Source organism: Thamnophis sirtalis, unplaced genomic scaffold (genome assembly GCF_051295495.1).
Source record: "Thamnophis sirtalis isolate CommonGarterSnake01/CBP01778 unplaced genomic scaffold, rThaSir2_p1.2 scaffold_2, whole genome shotgun sequence".
Classification (NCBI taxonomy): domain Eukaryota; kingdom Metazoa; phylum Chordata; class Lepidosauria; order Squamata; family Natricidae; genus Thamnophis; species Thamnophis sirtalis.
The window spans coordinates 92,378,983-92,402,607 of record NW_028261382.1 but is presented as its reverse complement, the minus strand read 5'-3'; the positions used below and the strand labels follow the sequence as shown (position 1 = coordinate 92,402,607).

General features: G+C 42.8%; 1 protein-coding gene across 7 annotated transcripts in view; it reads right to left on the bottom strand.

Annotated features, from left to right (window-relative positions):
• The window catches only part of NTM (neurotrimin), an 821,237-nt gene that overhangs the window by 122,393 nt on the left and 675,219 nt on the right, over positions 1-23,625 (bottom strand). For all 7 annotated transcript variants that reach the window (XM_087706369.1, XM_087706375.1, XM_087706370.1 and 4 more), the window contains one exon: positions 15,512-15,744. In XM_087706369.1, the coding sequence (XP_087562495.1) occupies positions 15,512-15,744 (233 nt within the window). The remainder of the gene's footprint in view (positions 1-15,511; positions 15,745-23,625) is intronic.

Sequence of the window (23,625 nt, the reverse complement as noted above, 5' to 3'; positions counted from 1 at the left end):
GCAGAGGACCAGAGTTACTGGAATAATCCATGTACCCGATTCCTCAGAGCAAAACTTGCAGACCAAAAAAAAAGTTGCCCTTTGCAATTCAGTATTTATTTCTGAGAGGACATTTCCGAGAGGTTTAAGCACCGTTTCTGTTCAAGATCCCTTCCTAGCAGGCACTAGCCTCCCTTGTCCAACACAGCCATAATTTTGTGCCAAAACAGGCAAGGAGCGTTTTGAAAAGTAATGAACTCTGGGCTGGATCCATGGCAAGGCCATCAATTATACAGCCCTGCAGCCGAAGGAGCAAAATGGACCATTTCAGACAGATTCTACCACTGGAAGGGAGAACACAATGAAATAATATACCTAAAAGTAACCAATGGATGAGCATATCTAGAAGGCGTCACCATCTGGGTAAAATTAGAGAGAAGGAGGGAGGAAAGAAGGAAGGAAGGAAGGAAGGAGAGGAAAGGGACTGCATAGCAACTTAGAAGTGTTGTGGGAAGGGAAGGGAAGGGAATGCGAGCAGAATGGAAGGGAGGGGGAGGGGAGGGAAAGTAAAAGAAAGGGAAGGGAAAGGACTGTGTAACATCTTATAAAGAAAAATGTTAGGAAGGGAAGGGACTCTGTAGCATCTTAGTAAGGTAAGTAGTGAGAAGAGAAGAGAAGAGATGAAAAGAGAAGAGAAGGGAGGGGAAAGGAAGGGTCTGTGTAGCTTCTTAGAAAGGGAAAGGAAGAGTCATGTGGGGGAGTCAAGATTTTACAGAACTTACAAAGATTTCCAAACATAGGATAGAGGGGAGGGGAGGGGAGAGGAGAGGAGAATAATAGAGTTGGAAGCGGGTCTTGGAGGTCTTCTAGTCCAACCCCCTGCTTAGGCAGGAAACCCTACACCACTTCAGACAAATGGACATCCAATATATTCTTTAAAAACTTCCTGTGTTGGAGCATTCACAACTTCTGGAGGCAAGTTGTCCCACTGATTGATGGTTCTCACTGTCAGGAAATTTCTCCTTAGTTCTAAGTTGCTTCTCTCCTTGATTAGTTTCCACCCATTGCTTCTTGTCCTACCCTCAGGTGCTTTGGAGAATAGCTTGACTCCCTCTTCTTTGTGGCAGCCCCTGAGATATTGTAAGACTGCTATCATGTCTCAGCTAATCCTCCTTTTCATTAAACTAGACATACCCAGTTCCTGCAACCGTTCTTCATCTGTTTTAGCTTCCAGTCCCTTAATCATCTTTGCTGCTCTTCTCTGCACTCTTTCTCGAGTCTCCACATGTCTTTTACATCGTGGCAACCGAATCATGACGAAAGATATAGATTCCTCTTCTTTTGGGAGAAAAGCTACTTGTCTCCCGCCCTGTGTCTGATTAAAAGCATTTCAGAGATTCAGAGGTAAGCAGGTTTCTCTGTTCAGTTCCTTTATTATTCTATAATTATTCCCCTTCAATGTATTCCACTCCTCCTGAATTCCAATGTAAGAAGAAATAATTCTAAAATTAATTTTTTTTTCTAGAATTGGAGCGTGAACAATTTGGCACAGCTTCCACTTTCTCCAATTTCGGCTTGCTTTGTCACTGCAGTTACCTCTTCATTACTGTACAACTTTTTTGTGGATCAAACAGAAGCACACAGAACACACGCACCAGCAAATTGGTGGTACATATTTGGATCTATGCTCTGCAACGTTCAGGAGTGCGTGCATATACAAAAGCTCTCTGGCGGCAGTTATATTTATATTTTTGCAATCCCCATTTTTAATCTGTATTATTTTGGATTGTGTTTATACGGGCACGCATCTTTATTCATGAGCCACGTCTTTTATTTGTGCCTGTAAAATAGAGGGGCTGCTGCGTGTATAATTATTTTCTCTCTGTGTGGAATGTTATTAATGCCTACAACCTTAAAAGTTAGATGCTTATTCCAAACTCAAGACCATGAAACTGGTTTCACTCCATCTGGGCTTGTAACGTCTGGTAGCCCTCGGATGGATTGACAGGTGGTCCTTCACTTCCAGACATTCATTTAACGACCACTTGAGGTTAACAATGGCAGTGAAAAAATGACTTACAACAGTGATGTACCTGAGAGACCGCCTCCTGCCGATTACCTCTCTCAGACTAATTAGATCGCACAGGTTAGGTCTCCTCCGGATTCCATCTGCCAGCCAATGTCGGCTGGCGACTCCCTGGGGGAGAGCCTTCTCTGTTGCAGCTCCGGCCCTCTGGAACGAGCTCCCTGTTGAGATCCGGACCCTTACTACCCTCCCTGCCTTCCGCAAAGCCACCAAGTCCCGGCTGTTCCAGCAGGCTGGGGGGAGCTGAGAAGCATCTACCTCCACAGAAATTGTGAATGTTGGTTTTGTTTTAAATATGTTGTCTTTGTCTCGTTCCCCCCTTTCCCTTGTCTTTTGTGAGCCGCCCGGAGTCCTCCGGGAGTGGGCGGCATACAAGACAAATAAATAAATAAATAAAATAAAATAAATGGTGAACCTTTTCAGCACTGAGTGCGCTCAGAGGGCCCGGGCTTCCGAAAAGTTAAACTTCCGGGTTCTAGTATTCATGCAGGCCCAACAATCAGCTGGCCACCACACAAGAGCCGAGGTGGCGCAGTGGTTAGGGTGAAGTACTGCAGGCCACTTCAGCTGACTGTTATTTGCAGTTCAGCGGTTCAAATCTCACCGGCTCAAGGTTGACTCAGCCTTCCATCCTTCCGAGGTGGGTGAAATGAGGACCCAGACTGTGGGGGCGATATGCTGACTCTGTAAACCGCTTAGAGAGGGCTGAAAGCCCTATGAAGCGGTATATAAGTCTAAGTGCTATTGCTATTGCTATTGCTATGTACAAGGCGTTCATGCAGGCCCACGAATTAGCTGACTGGCACGCATGTGCACACCGGTTTTCAGCATTGCTGCATGCACAAAGGACAGCGTGCCAGAAACCTGGAAGACAAACAGGCAAAGCCACACGTGCTGGGTGACATAGTTTCGTGTGCTTCTTTGGGCAAGCGTGCCAGAGGTTCGCCATCACAAACTTACAACTACACCCAGTCAACAGTTCATTTAGTGGCCTTTTGACGTTACAACAGGACTGAAAAAAAGTGACCTAAAACCATTTTTCACAGGCAGGCCACAACAATTCCAGGTTTGTCCCTGGGAAGTGCACTTCAAGTTTCATTTACGGTCTGTAGTAGGTATCAGTTTAAATATGCATCTGGATGTTGATTTTAAAAAAAGGGCAAGTATGTCAGTATTTTAGGGGATTTGCTCTTCTATCATCATTATCAATAATGTATTCTCTGACAAATGGAAATCTTTAAAAGACAATTTTCTTTTCCTACAATTAAAACTTGTCCTTGAAGGGAAAGAAGAGAGAAAAACAAAACAAACCGAAATGCATTTAAAGATCAGGAAGGGCAAGAAGAATGACACAAGAGAAACAAGATTAAAATAAAAGAACGGAATTTATACTCAGGACTTAAAAGTTTAATAATGCAACAGAAAATCAATATTTAATAAAGCAAATGATGGTGAAAAACATCAAACAGCAGTTGAGGCTGATGCTGTATTTTCTAACTTGTAACTCTAAGGCAAAATTGGAAACATGATCAGACAGTCATGAAGATGTGGGCACACAGTAAAAAAAAATGTGTCTCACTTATTCCAAATTAATACAAAGTCTTCTTCTTATATTAAAGAAAACGAATGACGAAGCTTCAACATCAGCTGTATAAATAATGGACAATAAGTGACTCTGATTAGTTAATGGAACAGAAATTTATTCCATCAGAAATGTCATAAATATATTGTGTTCGGACTTGGCTGAATGTGTAGAAGAAAATGCAATAAGACTCAAATCACAGACCATCTCCAAAAAAAATGCTAGAGAATTCTTGGAAACAATGAGACAAATCAGTCATCAACAGGCACATAGAGAGAAACCCCACCCCACCACATTCTAAAGAGACAATGTTAAAGCTAAAAGATCAAAACACCTCCTTGCTAAGAAAGAAGGAAGGAAGTAAAAGGAAAGGGGAAAGAAAGAAAAGGAAAGGAAAGGAAAGGAGGAAAGAAAAAAGAAAGAAAGAAAGAAAGAAAGAAAGAAAGAAAGAAAGAAAGAAAGAAAGAAAGAAAGAAGAAAGAAGAAATCAAAAGATCAGGAAAAAATAGATGGAAAAGAAAGGAAAAAAGGAAAGAAGTAAGTAAGAAAAAGGAAATGGGAAAGAAAGGAAAGGAAAGGAGGAAAGAAAAATAAACCAAAAGGTCAGGAAAAGAAATAGTGTTCATAGAAAAGAAAGAAAAGAAAAAAATATAAAATAGTGGCTTCTCATATTTTCACAGCAGTTATAAATGCTAATATATTTTAACCGCTCTCTCTCTCTCTAAAGTTACATCATATTATTCTTCTTTCTATAATCTCTCCTACCTAATCACCAAAAGCATAAATCAGAAGTTCATTTTTATAGTCCATAAGACGCATTCGCCAATCCCCCCCAAACCCACGTAGATCATGTCTCTTCTCTAATCAAAGAAGTCAATTTATCCATTCCATCATATCTAATTCTGATTTTGCTAGGGAGAGGAAAAGTCTAAGCCATTTTATTGCTTGGAGAAATGTGGAACCCTAGATTATCATCTTAAAAAAAAAATGCCATGCCATTTAGGGCCACTCCCCAGTTTCTCAACTTGGCACGTTAACTTCCAGATTTCTCCAACCAGCTTTGCTCGTTAGGGAATCTGGAGATTTGAAGTCCACACATCTTAAAATATCCTAGAAGGAAATTTGGGGAGTTAGCAATAGCAGTTAGACTTATATACCACTTCATAGGGCTTTCAGCCCTCTCTAAGCGGTTTACAGAGTCAGCATATTGCCCCCAACAATCCGGGTCCTCATTTTACCCACCTCGAAAGGATGGAAGGTTGCGTCAACCCTGAGCCGGTGAGATTTGAACAGCCGAACTGCAGAACTGCAGTCATCTGAAGTAGCCTGCAGTGCTGCATTTAACCATTGCGCCACCTCGGCTCTATAGTTGAAGTCCACATCCCTTAAAACATGCTGGCTACGCAATTCTGGGAGTTGAAGTCCACACATCTTAAAGCATACTAGAAGGAAATTCTGGGAGTTGAAGTCCACACATCTTAAAGCATGCTAACTGGGGAATTCTGGAGTACACACCCATGAAAGCATGCTAGTTGGAGGATCTTGGGAGTTGAAGTCCATCTCCCTTGATGCATGCTGGCTAGGGAATTCTGGGAGTGCACACCCATGAAAGCATGCTAGTTGAAGGATCTTGGGAGTTGAAGCCCATCTCTCTTGATGCATGCTGGTTAGGGAATTCTGGAAGTTGAAGTCCACACATTTTAAAGCACACTAGCCGGGGAATTTTTGGGAGTCCACACAGTTGCCAAGGTTGAGATACACTGATGGAAGAACTTTCAGCTGCTCTAGATACTTCACTCTGGCTCATATTTTCCCAAAAGGGTGGATTATAAAAGTTTGTTATACCCCAGCCCTCTGGTATTGGAAACTCATCCCATCCAAATAGCCCATTCTTCTGTGCTTTGATTGGCAGAATGTCCTTGCAGCTTCAAAGGCATAGGAATATTTACGTCAAGATTCTGGGTCATCTCCTGTGCTTTATCGCGAAACCCAAATCTATTGTTCCTGATATCCTACCAGTTACTGAAGAAAATGCAGTTGCCGCTGACTCTCTCGCCAGATGCTGGTGACAGATTACCAGTGACAACTCCGCCCTCTGGAGGCAGCCGCCAAGTGCATTTGATAAAAACAGACAACCTCACAAACTAGCCACAACTTGGAAAGACTCTTCGGCGTCCCTCAGGTCTGTTTCCTCTGACAAAGAATGGACTGCAAGGGCAAAAAGGAAATTTACCCATCTTTCTTGTTAGTTTTTTTTTTTATTGAAGTAGTTCTTTTTCCTGCTCAAACAAAATTGCAGCACAGCTTCGTATCTGAAGAAATCATTTCCCACGTTAGATTTACCGATGCAGGATTGTTGTGCTGCTGGGACAAGGGCTGATGGGCTGTCAAGGGCTGGACTGCTTTATTTCACGACCTGGATTGATGAATTCACACCATCAGGTTCTTCCCCGTCAATGCCTGGAGTACCCAATACAATAGTCCTTGAGTTACAACCACAAGGGAGGTCAAAGTTTATGTTGCTAAGTGGCAGATTTGCTAAGCAACTTTTGGATGCTCAATTCAAAGAGGAAATCAGAAGAGGAAGAGGCTCATGGGAACAACAATGGCAACAACAAAGATCTACTATCTACGGAGATAGATAGGACCTAGGAGTACTCATCTCAAATGATCTACGCCCCAGAGCTCACTGTAACAGCATTGCCAGAAAGGCATTAAGAGTTGTTAACCTAATTTTGCAAAGCTTCTTCTCCGGTAACACTGTACTGCTAACTAGGGCATACAAAACCTTTGCCAGACCAGTCCTCGAATACAGCTCGTCTGCCTGGAATCCACACTGTTTATCGGACATTAATACAATTGAACGAATCCAGAGGCATTTCACGAGAAGAGTCTTCCACCCCTCTGCTCACAACAGAATCCCTTATGACACCAGGCTCAAAATTTTAGGCTTGACAACCTGGAATTGTGCCACCTATGGTCTGACCTAAGTGTAGTACACAAAATTGCCTGCTACAACATCCTACCTGTTAACAACTTCTTCAGCTTCAACCTCAATAATATGTGGGCAAACAATAGATACAAACTCATGGCAAACCGCTCCAAACTCGATTGCAGAAAATGCGACTTCAGCAACAGAGTGGCCAACGCCTGGAATGCTCTACCTGACTCCGTTGTTACATCCCCAAACCCCTCACAGCTTCAACCTTAAACTGTCTAGTATGGACCCCACCCCATTTCTAAGAGGTCCATAAAGGGGGCATGAATAAGCACACCAGCGTGCCTACCGTCCGAATCCTACTCTCCCCATTTATTTGTACTCATTTCCTTTGTTCATGTCCATGTTTATATTTATACCTGTTAGCTTGTACATGTTTGACAAACATTTTTTTTTAAAAAAAGGTCTAGGCAGAACACATCTAACTAGGAAAAGCTTGGGAGAAACTTCTCCAGAAGATTGGCAGACACCCCAAATCCAACCTTTCTCTCCCAATTTCTCTGGAAACTTCCAGCAAGTGAGTAGGATTTCAGAGTTTCCTTCCCTTTACCTGAGCCACAGAGTTGTGTTATGGGAGTAGACAGGTAATTAACTATCAAACAATGGCCAGGATTTAAGAGATTAACTGGGGCACAGAAGGAATGGGAAATCTCATTTGGACCAGACAAAAGTGGTTGGGAGTGATTAGTTGCTTCAGCACAAAAGAAAGGACCAGATAGCCTCAAGAAGCTGATAAGAAACCGAAAAGCCAAATATCTCTCAAATTCTCCTCCTTCTTTTTTAAAAAAATACCTTTTTCTTCCTTGCATCTTGAACTCGGATTCCATCATTTTTATTTTTCCTATCATGCAAATGCTTGTGTCTAAGTGAGATTAAGCGCCGGGGTACTTCACAAAGTCCATTTTCATCAGCCCTGAGATAAGGTGGACTTTTCTTAATCTCTTCTACAAGATGAGAATATTTTGCAGCACAGGACAAATACAAATCTCATTTGGCCTCTTCCGTTTCTTATTTTCAAACACATCCATCTGAGAAAGGCCGACTTTGCAAAAAAAATTAAAATTATACCGTATATGCTCAGATAGAAGCCCATATGTGGATAAGAGAACCCCCGAGTTTTTAACCAAACGATCGTGAAATATGCACTACCTACAAATAGTCACAGTCACAGGGATGGGATGGCTCAGTGGCCAAGATGCTGAGTTTGTCAATCAGAAGGCTGGCAGTTCAGCGGTTTGAATCCTGACTAATGGAGTGAGCTCCCGTTCCTTGTTCAAGTTTTGGCCAAACCTAGCAGTTTGAAAGTACGTAAAAATGCAAGTAGAAAAATACGAACCATCTTTTATGTGAAGGTAACAGGATTCCATGTGCATCGGTGTTTAATCATGCTGGCCACATGACCACGGAGACGTCTTCGGACAGTGCTGGCTCTTCGCCTTTGAAACAGAGATGAGCACTGCCCCCTAGTGCTGGAAATGATTAGCAGGCATGTGCGGAGGAACCTTTACCTTTACAAATAGTCAAGTCTTGAATTGTTTGTATGTTTTAATTTTCACAGTTGGCTTGTCTGTGAGTAATCCACAGATTATACATTTTTTCATGATAGTTTGGTTAAAAATTCAGAGGTCACTTTATCCAGAGATACCTTTATCCCTGAGTGCATAGTCAAGTGAAGTCTTTAATATTCCTGGATATTCCTTGAGTGTTTTTAATTTGTTCTGGTCTTTGACTGTAATAAACATTGACTTGACTTGAGAATATACGTACATGGGCCATATTGACATTTAAAAATAAAATAAGGCAAAAAAACTGTTGTATGTCAAAAGTTACCCTTGTGCATATGAGCTAGTCGTTCCCAACTCTAGGGGGCGCTGCTCATCTCCATTTCAAAGCCAAAGAGCCAGCACTGTCTGAAGACGTCTCCGTGGTCATGTGGCTGGCATGACTAAATGCCAAAGGCACATGGAACACTGTTACCTTCCCACCAAAGGTGGATCCTATTTTTCTACTTGCATTTTTTATGTGCTTTCGAACTGCTAGGTTGGCAGAAGCTCGGAGAAGTAATGAGAGCTTAGTCTATTATTCAGTTGCTAGGGATTCGAACCACCAAACTGCCAGACTTTCTGATTGACAACCTCAGCGTCTTAGCTACTGAGCCACTACATCCCTTTGCAATTACTTCTGTAAGTTAATTTTGGGATACTTTTCTTGTTCTCAGTGTCCAGAATTGCATACTATTTAGCTTGGATAAATGCTTGGAGAAGATGAGCATGTTGCATTGGAGTTTTGATTAGCCCTTAATGGAGGAATTGCCGATTGGTAAATGTTTTGTTTTGTTTTGTTTTGTTTTTCATCTGAAGGAGTTTCTGCTTCTCTAAGAAATATATAGTTTTGTCCTTGTCTTCCACTCTATCACCATTACATTTCCTCTGAGGCTCTCAGAGGCACAAACTCAAGTGATCTCCACTTATCTGAGGTCAGCTCACCTATTGATCATCCATCAACTCTACTTTCTTGTTATTTATCAGTAATCTATAGCTGAACACTTTGATCGTACTGAGATCAATATGTGTAATGGGCTGTGAGAATAACCTTGGGAGGCAGGAGGAAGAACCTGTGCCCATCAATATGAGTGACATTGAGTTGACCATGCCCACCTTGTCACATGATCACCGAGCCCTGCCTACCCAGCTGGTCATTAGAGTAGAGAAACAATTGTTAAATTATTTGAATCCCACCACTGCACTGGGTCTATTTCTGCAAGGGACTTTAAATTGTCCTACGTCTATAAGCTCACCTCGGACTGTGGCAACTAACTGTATTTCTGTAACATCACTCTCTATGGAAGAATATAGCTCTTAAGATCACTGCTATATCTTCATTTGAAGGATGTGACTATGAGCTAAACAATTTTGCTCTTCAAAATGCACCAGTCTCCCACCCACCCCTCTCTCCCTCCCTCCCTCCCTCCCTCCCTCTCTCTCTCTCTCTCTCTCACACACACATACACATACACACAGGCACAGAGTATATAATTTTTCATTGTAGATGTTAAGCATAGAAATATCTCAAATTGCTCTGGCTCTTTGCCCAAGTGGCTGAGTTTGTACAATCAATTTAACATGGGCTTTTTTTTTTTTAAAGTAATCCGTTGAACATTACCTGAACCATATACGATTCGAATAGATTGGATTTACACAATACTTTAAACCATTAACATCAACAACAACAACAAAAAATCACCTGAGCCAGCTAAAACTAGCCAAATGCAGCACTTCGTATGCTACTAGCTTGCAACTTAATTAGTTAAGGATGTTGGAGAAACCAGCGGATATCAGGGAACAATCTGGCAGTAGCTAGCATAGTCACCATGTCAGGGGTTCGTTCTCTGCCTAGTTGCTGGGTAGCCATGGCCATGGCGGGTGTGGCCTAGTTGCCCCCCAGCACCATGGTGGGAGGCAGGGCATTTTTGCCCTCCCTAGGCTCCGGAGGCTTTTCTCGAGACTCCGGGACGGCGAAAATGGCTTCCCCAGGCTCTGGAGGCCCTCTGGAGGCAATTTCCAACCTTCCAGAAAGCCTGTTTTTCACCCTCTCCAAGCCTCCACATACATCCTACGGTTCATCGACAAATGTGCGCTCAACAAAAGCGCACTGACAAAACCGCTGGGAAAAAAACCACGAGTTCAAAATTGTGCCGACGAATGAACACAGAAGCACGCTGACAACAGTGTGCCGACAGAAGCATGCTCTAAACCTAACCCTAACCCTAACCCTAACCCTAACCCTAACCCTAACCCTTACCCTAACCCTTACCTTAACCGTAATCACGCTTCTGTCGGCGCTCTTTTGTCAATGCGCCTTTGTGGGCATGCTGTCGATGTCGCAGTTTTATCGCCACAGTTTTGTCAGGCGCACTGTTGTCGGGCACGCATTTGTCAGGTCACGACATCCTACACGTACCTGCATCCAAAATGGTCCACGTGGAGACTCCTGGGAGGGGAGGGGAGGGGAGGGCGGGGCCAGCCAGGAATGGGATTTGGGGGTTCTCCAAACTGCAAAGAATCTTAGCTAGAGGTTCTCCCGAACCCCTGCAAACCCCCAGCAGCTCACCCCTGCATCATGTAGAAAATCACTAATTCAATTCTAGTCAAGACTGAGGAAGGTATACTGTTGTATATCCTGGGGGGAAAAAATCTGCCCTTGTGTAGTTGAATTAAATGAATCTCATGATGATTTGGTAAGAATTTTCTGCTACAGTATTCACCAATATGGACCCTTTCCTTGACTTTATGCCACAAAGCCGTTTATGTAGCCAAAACACAAGGATAACAAATTTACGCAAACATCTTGTGCAGTCCTTGAGTTCCCCACCTTCCTGAGCATTGTAAGAGATGACCAGGCTAAGCCCGAGAGAAGGGTCAAGCATATCATTAGTCTTGAGCTGTAGTGTCACAGTTGTTACAATGCAGTATTGCACGGCAATTCTGCCCACTGCTAGGAGTTTGATCCTGACTGGCTCAAGGTTGACTCATCCTTCCATCCTTCCAAGGTCGATAAAATGAAGACCCAGATTTTTGGGAGCAGTATGTAACATTATAAACCGCTTAGAGCAGGGGTGTCAAACTCAAGGGTTGGGGGTTGGATCCGGCACACAGTGCCACCCTTGAAACAGCAAAGTACAAGCCCACAATGCCTCTGCCAGTGAGTTTGGGAGAGCTGCAGAGGGTTACAGGAGGCTGTTGCAGTCAACAAGAAAGCTCAGGAGCCCGTTTTCACTGGCAGAGCACCACAGGTGCTCCTGACACAAGTGACGTTGAGTTGGACATGTCCACCCTGGCCACACCCATACTGGCCACACCCACCCTGGCCCCCTGAGGTCAAAGACAACACTGATGTAGCCCTCAATGAAATTGAGTTTGACACCCCTGGCTTAGACAGTGGAGCAGTATATAAGTGCAAGTGCTATTGCTTGGCACCCGTGAGAGATCTAAATCCAGCCCACCTCGATGTCCGCTGACTTTTTATCTACCGCTAATTGGCTTTGACTGTCAGTAGTTCAGATTCTTGTAGAGCGTGTTAGTCCACAATAAATCTGTATTCATTTCAACCTCCTTGCTTCCTGATTTATTTCACCTGACAAGCATTCAAGGAAGCTCACGAGTGTCAAAATTCCAGCCTTACGATGAAGACCAAACCACCAACCAATAACAAATCTGTGTGAATAACTGTGTAAAAATAACAATAAAATATGTCACTGCCGCTGGTCACCAGCAGAAATAGACATCATTTTCTCCTAATCCCCTGCAGAATGAAGGGCTTGTGTGCTCCGCTATTGTTTGATGGCTATTAAAGGAAAGGAGGTACATTTGATAGCACTAAAGTGTCTGTTGTGCTTCTGACTCCCCAACCCTCTTAAATTCGAGGTGGGGGGAGAAATACAGTGCCTCCCCTGCTTATGGTGTGCATGAATGGGGTGGTAAAAGTGGGGGGGGAGTTGAAGGATAACATATCCCCTTAAATATACTTTCCACTGAGGAATCATGTAGGGAACAGCCGGTTATTTCATCCACAGCAGATGGTGAGGTATATTTTCGGAACCATGAAAGATTATTATCAGGCAATTATGCTCTCCCCACCCCTGCATCTTTCACTGAAAAGACAAATATCACTTTGTAAATATCGCTACCAGATTTTGCAAAGCAAAGAGATAATGCAGCACAACTATTACAATCAATATGTGGATGACGTTTATGTATTGTTTTGGAAACGAAACAAGGTTCCTGCAGACTTGTTTTTATATCCTTCTACGGAATATTTAAGGGCATGCTTTTTCCCCACTTTGAGTTCTGATGTTGTGGTCCCCCAGCGGCCAGCAGAGCTGGCAGCAGATTCGGACAGTAAGGAGGCTGGGGAGGAACATGGGCCAATCCTGGAGTCTGGGGAAGGCTCTGATGAGGGCTCTGTGTCGGAGGCAGAGAGGGGGCCAAGGCCGTCTGACAGTTATCAGCTGCCTTCACAGTCAGACATCAGTGAGGCAGACAAACAGCTGTAGCCTGTTCCCAGTGTGTGCATGTGCACAGTTGCCAGACGAAGGGAACAGCTAAGGAACAAGGGTCGACTTGGGAGTAAGGCCACAGGTGGAAAATGAATGTCCCGTCCAGAGGAACTAAAAGAGGAACGAAAGGGGAGTGGAGTTTGCAGGTGACAATTAGTTCGCTTAATTAGTTCGTGATCTTCCAACACTCCTTGCCAAGTTCTGCAGATCTCGGCCTGGCAGCTCTCCAAGCCAGATAAGGTCTGTGACTGTAAATCCTCCTTTGAAAGACTTTGTTGGATGTGAATGAGCAGAATTCACAGTAAAATAACAAAAGGGTTTTTTGCTGGGGCAAGGAGTTTCTTTCTTGCTCTTGGAAGGCCTAGGTCGGAACATCTGATGCCATGGAGACTGTCTTAAATATTTATTAAAGGTAAAAGGTAACATTTTCCCGTTTACCCTTGTCAGACTCTAGGGTGTGTTGCTTATCTCTGTTTCTTAGCCAAGGGAGCTAATGTTGTCCAAAGACATTTTTGTGGTCCTGTGGCCAGCACGGCTATACACCAAAGTGCACAGAATACTGTTATCTTCCCACCAAAGTAGTACCTATTTTTTTTTTACTTACATTTGCATGCTTTCGAATTGCTAAGTTGGCAGGAGCTGGAGCAAGGACAGAATTACACGGTGCTTGTCAACCTCTGGTTGACAAGCCTAGCATCTTCACTGCTAGGCCATTGCACCCCCTAACAATCTCAGTTTTCTGACTCAGCTCCCGAAACATGACAAATCCTTTGAAGTTGAATCTATGATTCCTATATTAGGAGTATAGGAGCCCCGACAAGAAGGATTTTTTTTTTCCTCACTGCAGGCTAACAAGTCTGTCTGGCAGAGAGATGAATAGTTGTCTGCCACATCTATTCATCTCCACTTCCTGCCTTTTATCCCCAGAAATAGGGTGGGGCTTCACTAGCAGCATTGGCTCTTCTGGCCCAAGGACCAGCCCACGGATTTCCACTGCTCTCCTCTCTTGTGACTTCTGCACATCCACACATCAAGCACTGGACCCAGATGTTCCTCCTCTTCCTCCTCAGCCACCTCCAGATTTGGAGGCTGTTGACTCTCCATCTGAGGGCTGATGGACGACCCAAGCTCCACCTCTGTCTCTGTCTCTGTCTCTCTGTCTCTGTCTCTGTCTCTGTCTCTCTGTCTCTGTCTCTGTCTCTGTCTCTGTCTCTGTCTCTGTCTCTGTCTCTCTGTCTCTGTCTCTGTCTCTGTCTCTCTCTCTCTCTCTCTCTCTCTCTCTCTGCCAGCTTCATTCCCTCTTCCTCCTCGGAGCTCTCAGGTTGCCTTGATGTTGACCCTGACTCCCAGGTCTCCTTATCCTCTGATTCAGCTGCTGGAGGGGCCAGGGGCTGGCAGACCACAACACACAATTTGACATATGTGCCTGATGCACAATACACATTAAAAAGTTTGGCCTAAGATAATGCATGACCTGGGACTGTACATTGTGCTAAAGGCTACTTTACTGTGGTGGAATGTAGCCTGGATTCTCAGCAGGGATGGGCTGCATTTCAGAAGATCAAGAGGCAGCAAAGTTTAGGCAGTTTGCCTGGGAGGAAAAGGATTCGTGACAGTTTTTCGCTAGAAATTCTCAGAGCGCGTCTCTAATGATGCAGGTAGTTGCTTTCATTTGGCAACATTTCTCTCAATAGGCAAGGAACAATAAATAAAACTGTCTTCCCGGTCTTTGTAGCCTGAAATTTATTCATCCATCTGTTACTGAACACAGCACAATTAGATAAGTTGCGTGGCACCTGAGACAACAGGTTTGCAAATGCCTAGAAGATTTGTGAACTCTGCCATTAAAACAAAAAAATAGTTATCTTAATAAATTAAATAGTTATTATTTTTTTGCTTCCATAGTTTATTTTTTTGCTTCAGAGATGGCCACAATTTATATACGAGACTTTGAAAGTCACAAACAAATATACCTTTCTTAGATATTACAATATTCTGAATGCTCCCAATTCCAATTAACTTCAAAGACAAGCCACAGCAACTTTCTGCCTAGATAACTAGTTACCCTCTTCCTTCAAAGAATGAGACCTTGTAATACCTTCCACTAACAGAATGTGTTGCTCTCTTGAGGAAACAGTATATCTTCCTTCCACAATTATTCACAAAGAGAAGCAGCGAAATAATAAAACACTAAAACAACAGAGGCAGGATTGATTTTAAATACCAGAGGTCTAGAAAGGATGGGTAAGTAATTACTACTCTCCAGCTTCCATGATTATAGCTTTGATTTTTTTTTTAATGTGATCAGCTTTGATGCATGAATTGCAAACAGACGCCATACATTTGAAAGATAACAGAAAATGCCAAGATTGGAAATGCAACTGTTAGTTGTTTCATGAGTAAAGAGATGTATATGCTCGGAGGAGAAAATTTGCTCCATTTTTTTCCCCCCTTGATTGCTATAAAGGAAGGTGTTCTGAACCAGCTCCCTAAACACGGCAAACCGTCTGACGTGAACTCAAAAGATTCCTTTATTAGCAACCCCGGCTATAAAAGAGACTGCTTGTGCCACACCCTTCTTGCAGAAGTCCGTTGACTAAAGAGAAACAAACTTGGCAGGCTGGATTGCTGCCAGAGTTTGTCTGAATTGCTGCCAAAGTTTGTCGGCCTTGCTGCCAAGGTCCTTCTCTCTTTGTTTATTTGGCTTTCAGCCACCAAGATTCTGGTCTTGTTATTAAAGGACATTCCATTTTTATGCTTGTCTCGGCTTTCGTTACTGGATGGAGGAGGGGGTCAGAACAGAAGCCTTACCTTGCACAATGAGATGGACCCGCGAGGTTTTGGGGTGATTGTCCGTCTGTACTGAGCAAGTATACGGCCCCTCGTCGTACACATCCACGTCGTTTATCCGGATGGCGTAATGGGTTTTGGTGTTGGCAATTAGCTCCACCCGGGGGTCCAAGCACCACTTATCGTTGCCCGCATAAAGAATGCTGCTTCGGTTGAGCCAAGCGACCCGTGTCACTCGATTATCCACGATGCATCTGAAGAGAAAGAAAGAGGAGAAAGAGGATTATAATCTGCAAAGGGGTTTTGCTAAAGGTAGCCTTATTCCTAAATTCTCCCACCTCTCTTCTCTCCTTTCCTCATTCTGAAGTTCTGATGTGAGCAGCAGTTATCCCAAAGAGCATAAACCAGCATTTTACCTAGATGTGATCGCTGCATTCCAGTGGTGGGATTCAAATAATTTACCAACCAGTTCTCTGCCCTAATGACCATCTGGGTAGGCGGGGCTCAGTGGTCATGTGATCATGTGGGCGTGGCCAAGTCAATGTCACTCAGGTCGATGGGCACTTCGCCTTAGTTGTTACAATGGTAATAAGGGTTAACTGGAGAGGCAGTTTCTGTAAGCAGGTCAACAAAGATTAGGCTAGAAACAACACCACAATGTTTCCTCCCTGCCTTCCTTACAGGATTAGCCCTGCAAAGTGGGAAAAAACAAAAGATTTCTTCCAACAACTGGTTCTCCCAACTGCTTAGAAAGTTACCAACCGGTTCTCCTGAATACGTGTGAACTGGCTGAATCCCACCACTGCTGCATTCTATATGCAGCTAGTCCTTACAACCACGTTTCTAAAAATTCTTTATATATTTTATTTTTTTAACTGCAAATACTACAAACATAATACATGTACATCTAAATTAAAAAAAAAACAGAAAGGAAAAAAAGAAAAAGGAAAAAAAAACATAAGCTAATATTACAGAGTGCACCCACACACCCCAGAGACTTTGTTTCCCCCGCCTTATATTTCTTTGTCTATATAACAATAAAAGTTATACAACATATTCCAATTGTGCCATTATCCCCCCCAAAAAACAACATATATTCTTGAGTAGGTTGACTCCCTTTCCCTTCTACCAACACTGAATTTATAAAATACCCCCATATTTCATTATAATTGTTTGCTTTGATCATCCCTTTTTAAAATTTAATTTCCGTAGTTAATTTATCGTTTCTTGCCATACTCCAGATTTCATTATGCCACTCATTTCTTTGACTATCCCAATTTCGTCCCCAATATTTAGTCATCCCTAATCTAGCTGGCATTATCAAATTTACAATCAATTCCTTTTTTTTTTGGTTTCATTTATATTCTATTTTTCCACCAGCAACAGTAATATCAATCCTTGGTGACATGTCTAAATTGACATTCAAGCGTGCTCTAATTTCTCTAAACACCATGCCCCATATTTTTTGTGTACTATCACAATCCTTATGACCACAATTGAGACCGAAATTTATGTTGCTAAGCAAGACAGGGGTTAAGTCAGTTTGCCCCATTTTACGACCTCTCCTCCCACGGTCGTTAAGTGAATTGCTGCAGTTGTAAAGTGGGGTCACGCGGTTGTTAAGCGAATCTGCTTTCCCAGTTGACTTTGCTTGTCAGAAGGTCGCAAAAGGGGATCACGTCACAACATTGCCACCGTCATAAATACGAGTCAGTTGTCATGCATTTTAATTTTGCTGACGTGACCATGGAGATGCTGCCATCGTTAAGTGGGGAAAACAGTCATAAGTCACTTTGTTCACTTCCGTGGTAACTTTGAATGGTCACTAAGTGGACTGTTATAAGTCCAGGATTACCTGTTGCCCTTTCATAAGGCTATGAGAACTTGGTGGCATGTCTGGCTCTGAGGCCCTGAATATATTTAAGCCTTGGTTTCTTGGTTATATTAACATCCGTAGTAACAACTTTATTTATTTGGTGTCATATTTTGTACTGTTTAAATTGTCTATAATGTGTCATGATGTGCAACACCCAGAGTCACATGTTGACACGGGTGGCTACAGAAATCAAACCAAAATAAAATGGAATGAACTATATAACGGAATTGGCCATCTGTTGATTGTTTTTACAAACTGTCGTATTGCCAAGTTGTGTATGACACATGTGCCTAATGGGGAGGAGGGTCTAACAGGATGACATTTGCAGGACCCTTCCCAACCGTGTTATCAAAGAGGTATAAAAATTTAGATATAGGTTAGGTTAGGTTAGGTTAGGTTAGGATAGGTTAGGTTAGGTTAGGTTAGGATAGGATAGGATAGGATAGGATAGGATAGGATAGGATAGGATAGGATAGGATAGGATAGGATAGGATAGGATAGGATAGGATAGGACAGGACAGGACAGGACAGGACAGGACAGAATAGATATTGGAATGTAGAATAGAATAGAATAGAATAGAACAGGAATGAGAACAGAACAGGAATTAGAATAGAATAGAACAGAACAGGAATGAGAATAGAATAGAATAAAATAGAATAAAATAGAAATTAAAATAGGAATTAGAATGAAAAGAATAAGAATTAGAGTAGAGTAGAATAGAGTAAGGGAAGGGAAGGGAAGGGAAGGGAAGGGAAGGGAAGGGAAGGGAAGAGAAGAGAAGAGAAGAGAAGAGAAGAGAAGAGAAGAGAAGAGAAGAGAAGAGAAGAGAAGAGAAGAGAAGAGAAGAGAAGAGAAGAGAAGGCATTTTGGCTGCTTTCACCTATTTTCAATTAGCTCTGACTTCCTCGAACATTGAAATCTTCCCATGCTATACACTCACATTAGCTGGAGCTCACAGTTCCACCCACATACCTCAGGGAGAAATTTCATTGAACCTTGTGGGTTGTATGTCACAATCCCCAAACGATGCATAAGCAAAAGTGGCAATCACTTCCACAGAACATTGCGAAGACCGTTTCCAGCCACTAATCATTAACCTATATATTCCATTGACTACAACATTAAATCCAGCCAATTACTTAGACTATCATTATAAACGCTTCCCAACTCGGCTTTTCACAGGTATTACCAAGAGTTTAGTTAGACTCTGGTTTTATTTAAAAAAAAAACATTTATTTTCATTCGTCAACAAGGATCAAACACACACACACACAAACACACACACACACACACACACACACCAGACAGATAGACTCCAGCACTAACCATAGAAAAAAGGGGGTGTTTTGTGTATAAAAGAAAAGAAAAAAGAGACCCTCCCATGTTGAAAATATATGGGATAATAATAATAATGATAATAATAATAATAATAATAATAACAACAACAACAACAACAACAACAACAAATACTGGCGCATAATACACCAGACATCACACTGGTTGAGAAAAACAAGGTTACAATCATAGATATTGCAATGCCAGGTGATAGCAGGGTCGCCGAGAAGGAACATGAAAAAATTGCAAAATACCAGGACTTAAAAATCGAAATTCAACCATTATGGCACAAACCAGCAGTGGTAATTCCAGTGGTAATCGGCACACTGGGTGCTATTCCAAAAGCACTGGAATTACATTTAAAACAGTTAAAAATTGACAAAATCACCATCAGTCAAATGCAAAAAGCCGCACTGCTTGGATCTGCACGCATATTACGAAAATACGTTACGACGTCCTAGGCCCCTGGGTGGGGCCCGACTAGTAACCAATGCCAAATCCGGCGAAACAACTGGCCGCTGTGATACAATTGTATAACAACAACAACAACAACAACAACAACAACTCCGCTGTTGCCGGTCCCATGCCCGGATGAGAAAGGAGGAGGGTTGAGGTCAGGTTGGCAACCTGGCCTCATAAAAACCCGCCAACCCATACAACATGGTGAAAGAAACAAATAAAAATCCTATACCGCATCGGTCGTCACATGGGTTAACAAGGGCCGCGGTGGATGTTGAGGTCCCTGGGCATCCGTCGACAAGTGGGCTACAAGTGGACCAGCCAACAAAATGACAAAAATATAGTGCAGATGAAAATCATGCCATAATGGTCTGTTATTACAACTCAGAGCCACAAAAAAGAGGCTATTTAAAGCGAATGTATGAATTATGGAAACAATTCAGTAGCACAAATGATCCACTGGAATTTGTGCAAAAATTATAATATTAAAACAACAACAAATTGGTGGGAACATAAGCCTGAAAAAGTCACAGAAAATCAGGTGGTCAAGATCTTATGGAATCTTCGCATACAAACGGACAAAATACTGGCGCATAATACACCAGACATCACACTGGTTGAGAAAAATAAGGTCACAATCATAAACATCGCATTACCAGGTGATAGCAGGGTTGACGAGAAGGAACATGAAAAAATTGCAAAATACCAGGATTTAAAAATCGAAATTCAATGATTATGGCACAAACCAGTTGGATAAACCAGTTGGTAATTCCAGTGGTAATCGGCACACTGGGTGCTATTCCAAAAGCACTGGAATTACATTTAAAACAGTTAAAAATTGACAAAAATCACCATCAGTCAAATGCAAAAAGCCGCACTGCTTGGATCCGCACGCATATTACGAAAATACATTACGACATTCTAGGCCCCTGGGTGGGGCCCGACTAGTAATCAATGCCAAATCCAGCGAAACAACTGGCCGCTGTGATACAATTGTGATAATAATGCACAAAAGATTGGCAGCCCAAATGAATCAGATCTTAAAAACACTTGAAAATGATGAATGGATGACAACTGGAAGGACATTTTTGATCCAAAAAGATAAAGAAAAAGGAAAGGATCCTGGAAACTATAGGCCAATCACCTGTTTGCCAATAACATACAAGCTCCTTGCTGGTATCATTACAAACCAAATTTATGGATACTTGGAAAGAAATGACTTGCTTCCTGTAGAACATAAAGGATGCTGCAAAAATTCAAGAGGAACAAAGGACCAACTGCTGATTGACAAGCTAATCCTAAAGAATTCAAAGAAAAGACGAACGAAGCTGTTCATGGCTTGGATAGACTATAAGAAAGCATTTGATTCAGTTCCCCATAGCTGGATCAAGAAATGCCTGAAAATCTTTGGCATCAGCAGCAACATAAAAAAAATAATAATTCATGGAAACTTCAATGAACCTCTGGAAAACGAAGCTTATAGCTAATGAAGAAGAACTGGGTGAAGTTGAAATTAAACGAGGCATTTTCCAGGGTTTCTGCAAATGCAAAGAATTTGCCTATTCACACTTTTAATGCACCGTAAGCAACCTAGATTCAAACAGGAAGCTGCAGACAGAAATACCCATCGATAAATTATAGTCATTTCCCCTTTCTTGCATGTCATCTATGGACGCCGTGATTCTTGTTTCACGTGTCATCTATTCGACTCATCTTTTTGGATTGTCTACGTGGCCTTGCATTCAAATCTTGAACACCGTTCTTAAGCAGAGATTTCTTCTGACCTACCTAGGCTTCCTGAGAAAGCATAAATCACAAACTTAGTCCCCAAAACTTTATTTTATTTAGACGGCTGTGAATTATGGTCATTCACAGCCCATAGTGATTCACAAATATTCCGTGAAGATTCTGACAGATGTCTGCTCAGGTTGCCACAGTTTTTCAGGGGAATGTTGATAAGTACTCATCTTTAACTCCCTTCAAACACTGCCAGAGACCTAATTGTCATTTAGTTTTACAAGGTCAAACAGAGCATAGAGTCAGACAGGATTTTTTAGAGCTTGAACTGACTAGAATGAACTAATTGCTTCCTGCAAAAGCTCACATCCCGTTCGCTCCTCTTTTATGTCTTATGGGAGGGGCCAATCATCTCCAAGCCTTACTCCTGTGTCAACCTTTTTTTTTCTTAATTGTTCTTGCCGTCTGGCAGCTCTGCGCATGCGCACACTGGGAACAGGCTCCCACTGTTCTTCTGCCTCACTGATGGCAGACTCTGGAGGCAGCACAGAACTATCAGATGGCCTTGGTCCCCTCTCTGCCTGTGAAGTCGACCCCTTGTCCGAGCCTTCCCCAGACTCCAGGACTGGCCCATGTTCCTCCCCAACCTCCTCACTGTCGGACTTTGCTGCCAGCTCTGCAGACCGCTGGTGGACCACAACAGGTTTAAAGCAAACTTCGTATTTAACAGCCTGTGCAACTCAATAGAAAGGCTGTGTGAAATGACCAATGATAGTAGGTCTTTTCATCATCCAGGAGGCCTAAAAAGGAGACTGCATTTTTTTCGCAATATTCAATTACTTTTAGGGATAAGGGTTTATGGCTGAAATGTAAACAGAGTTTGGAGTTATACACAGATAGATAATGGAATACTAGATAGATGTCACCCAAACGCAACAGAGTTAATGGTCTGCAAGTTGGATTGCGAAAGCCAAATGAACCAAGTCGGCTTCCTTCATATTGAAAAGGAGCACAACAACCTTTTCCCGAAGTTACACAGAATCACTTAATTGTGATTCAAGCTTGCATGACTCATTCCTTTCAATGGGGGCTTGTCCAGGGCAGCTACAGTATTTGGTAAGGAGCACACTACATAATCTCTCTCTCCCTCCCTCCCTCCCTCCCTCTCCCTCTCTCTCTCCTCCCTCCCTCTCTTTCTCTCTCTCCTTCTCTTTCCCTCCCTCCCACCCTCTCTCCCTCTCTTTCTCCCTCTCTCCCTCCCTCTCCCTCTCTCTCCCTCTCTCTTTCTCTCTCTCCCCTCCCTCTCTCCCTCTCTCTCTCTGTCTCTCTCTCCCTTCCTCTCCCTCTCTCTTCCCCCCTCTCTTTGTCTCTCTCTTACACACACACACACACACACAAATTCTCACTCTCTCTGTTTCTATCATCTCTCTCTCTCTCTCTCATACAGACCCCTATTTCTACCCTCTCTCTCATTCTAGTATCTATCATCTCTTTCTCTCTCACACACAGACACACACACACACCCCTCTGTATTTCTTTGTATCATATCTCTCTATCATATCTCTCTATCTACCTACCTACCTACGCAGCCACCCAGCCACCCACCCAGCCACCCACCCAGCCACCCACCCAGCCACCCACCCAGCCACCCATCCATCCATCCATCCATCCATCCATCCATCCATCCATCCATCCATCCATCTATCTATCTATCAATCATGGTATAGGATTTGCTTGGGTGAATGGGGGGTTGGACTAGATGACCTACAAGGTCCCTTCCAACTCTGTATCAAAAAGATACACTAAGGGGTGTTGTTCCCCCCCACACACATTGAGTCCATTTCTTTCAATGCTTCAGCTTTAGGACATGAGTTGGTTGTTCTTTGCTTTCCCTGACAAGCTAAGCTCAAAACAGCTCCATTGCTACAGCATCTCTCTCTCTCACACACACACTTTGCTTTTCAATCTGCCAGGCCTGGGTGTCTTTGGCAACCTGCTGCAGGAGCAAGACGACAATGACAAGCTTAGAATTGGTCCTCGTTACCCCAAACTCAAACAACTCAAAAGTCCTTTTATATATCGGTACGACTGAACACGCGCACCATGAAAGCACCATCATAACAAACAGTTCCGCTTGCGGTACCATGGAAACAAGGGGAAAAAACAAATCCAAGAAACACAAGTGGCATTTGAGGGTTTAAAAATAAAAAAGGCAGAAAAGCTTTTGCCACTGTGGATTTTTATGGGGGAAATGAGGGGCGGGGGGGGGGGGACAGATATTTCTTCCAACACTGCAATGGTCATATATGCGAGGACCAGCTATAAGTCACTTTTTTTCAGTGTTATTGAACCTTAAATATTTGCTAAGTTGAGGACTACCTACACAAGTCATTTATCCAGTCTTAAAGGTTCCACCAAAGAATTTCTTAAGCCTCTTTTCCTATCCCTGCACGGGACAACAGAATCAAATATTTCTTAAAGGTAAAGGTTCCCCTCACACATAAGTCCTATTGATTCCCGATTCTAGGGGGCTGTGCTCATCTCCGTTTCAAAGCTGAAGAGCCAGCGCCAAAGACGTCTCCATGGTCATGTGGTAGGCATGATTAAATGCCGAAGGTGCATGGAACGCTGTTACCTTCCCACCAAAGGTAATCCTTATTTTTCTACTTGCATTTTTACATGCTTTCAAACTGCTAGGTTGGCAGAAGCTGGGACAAGTAACGGGAG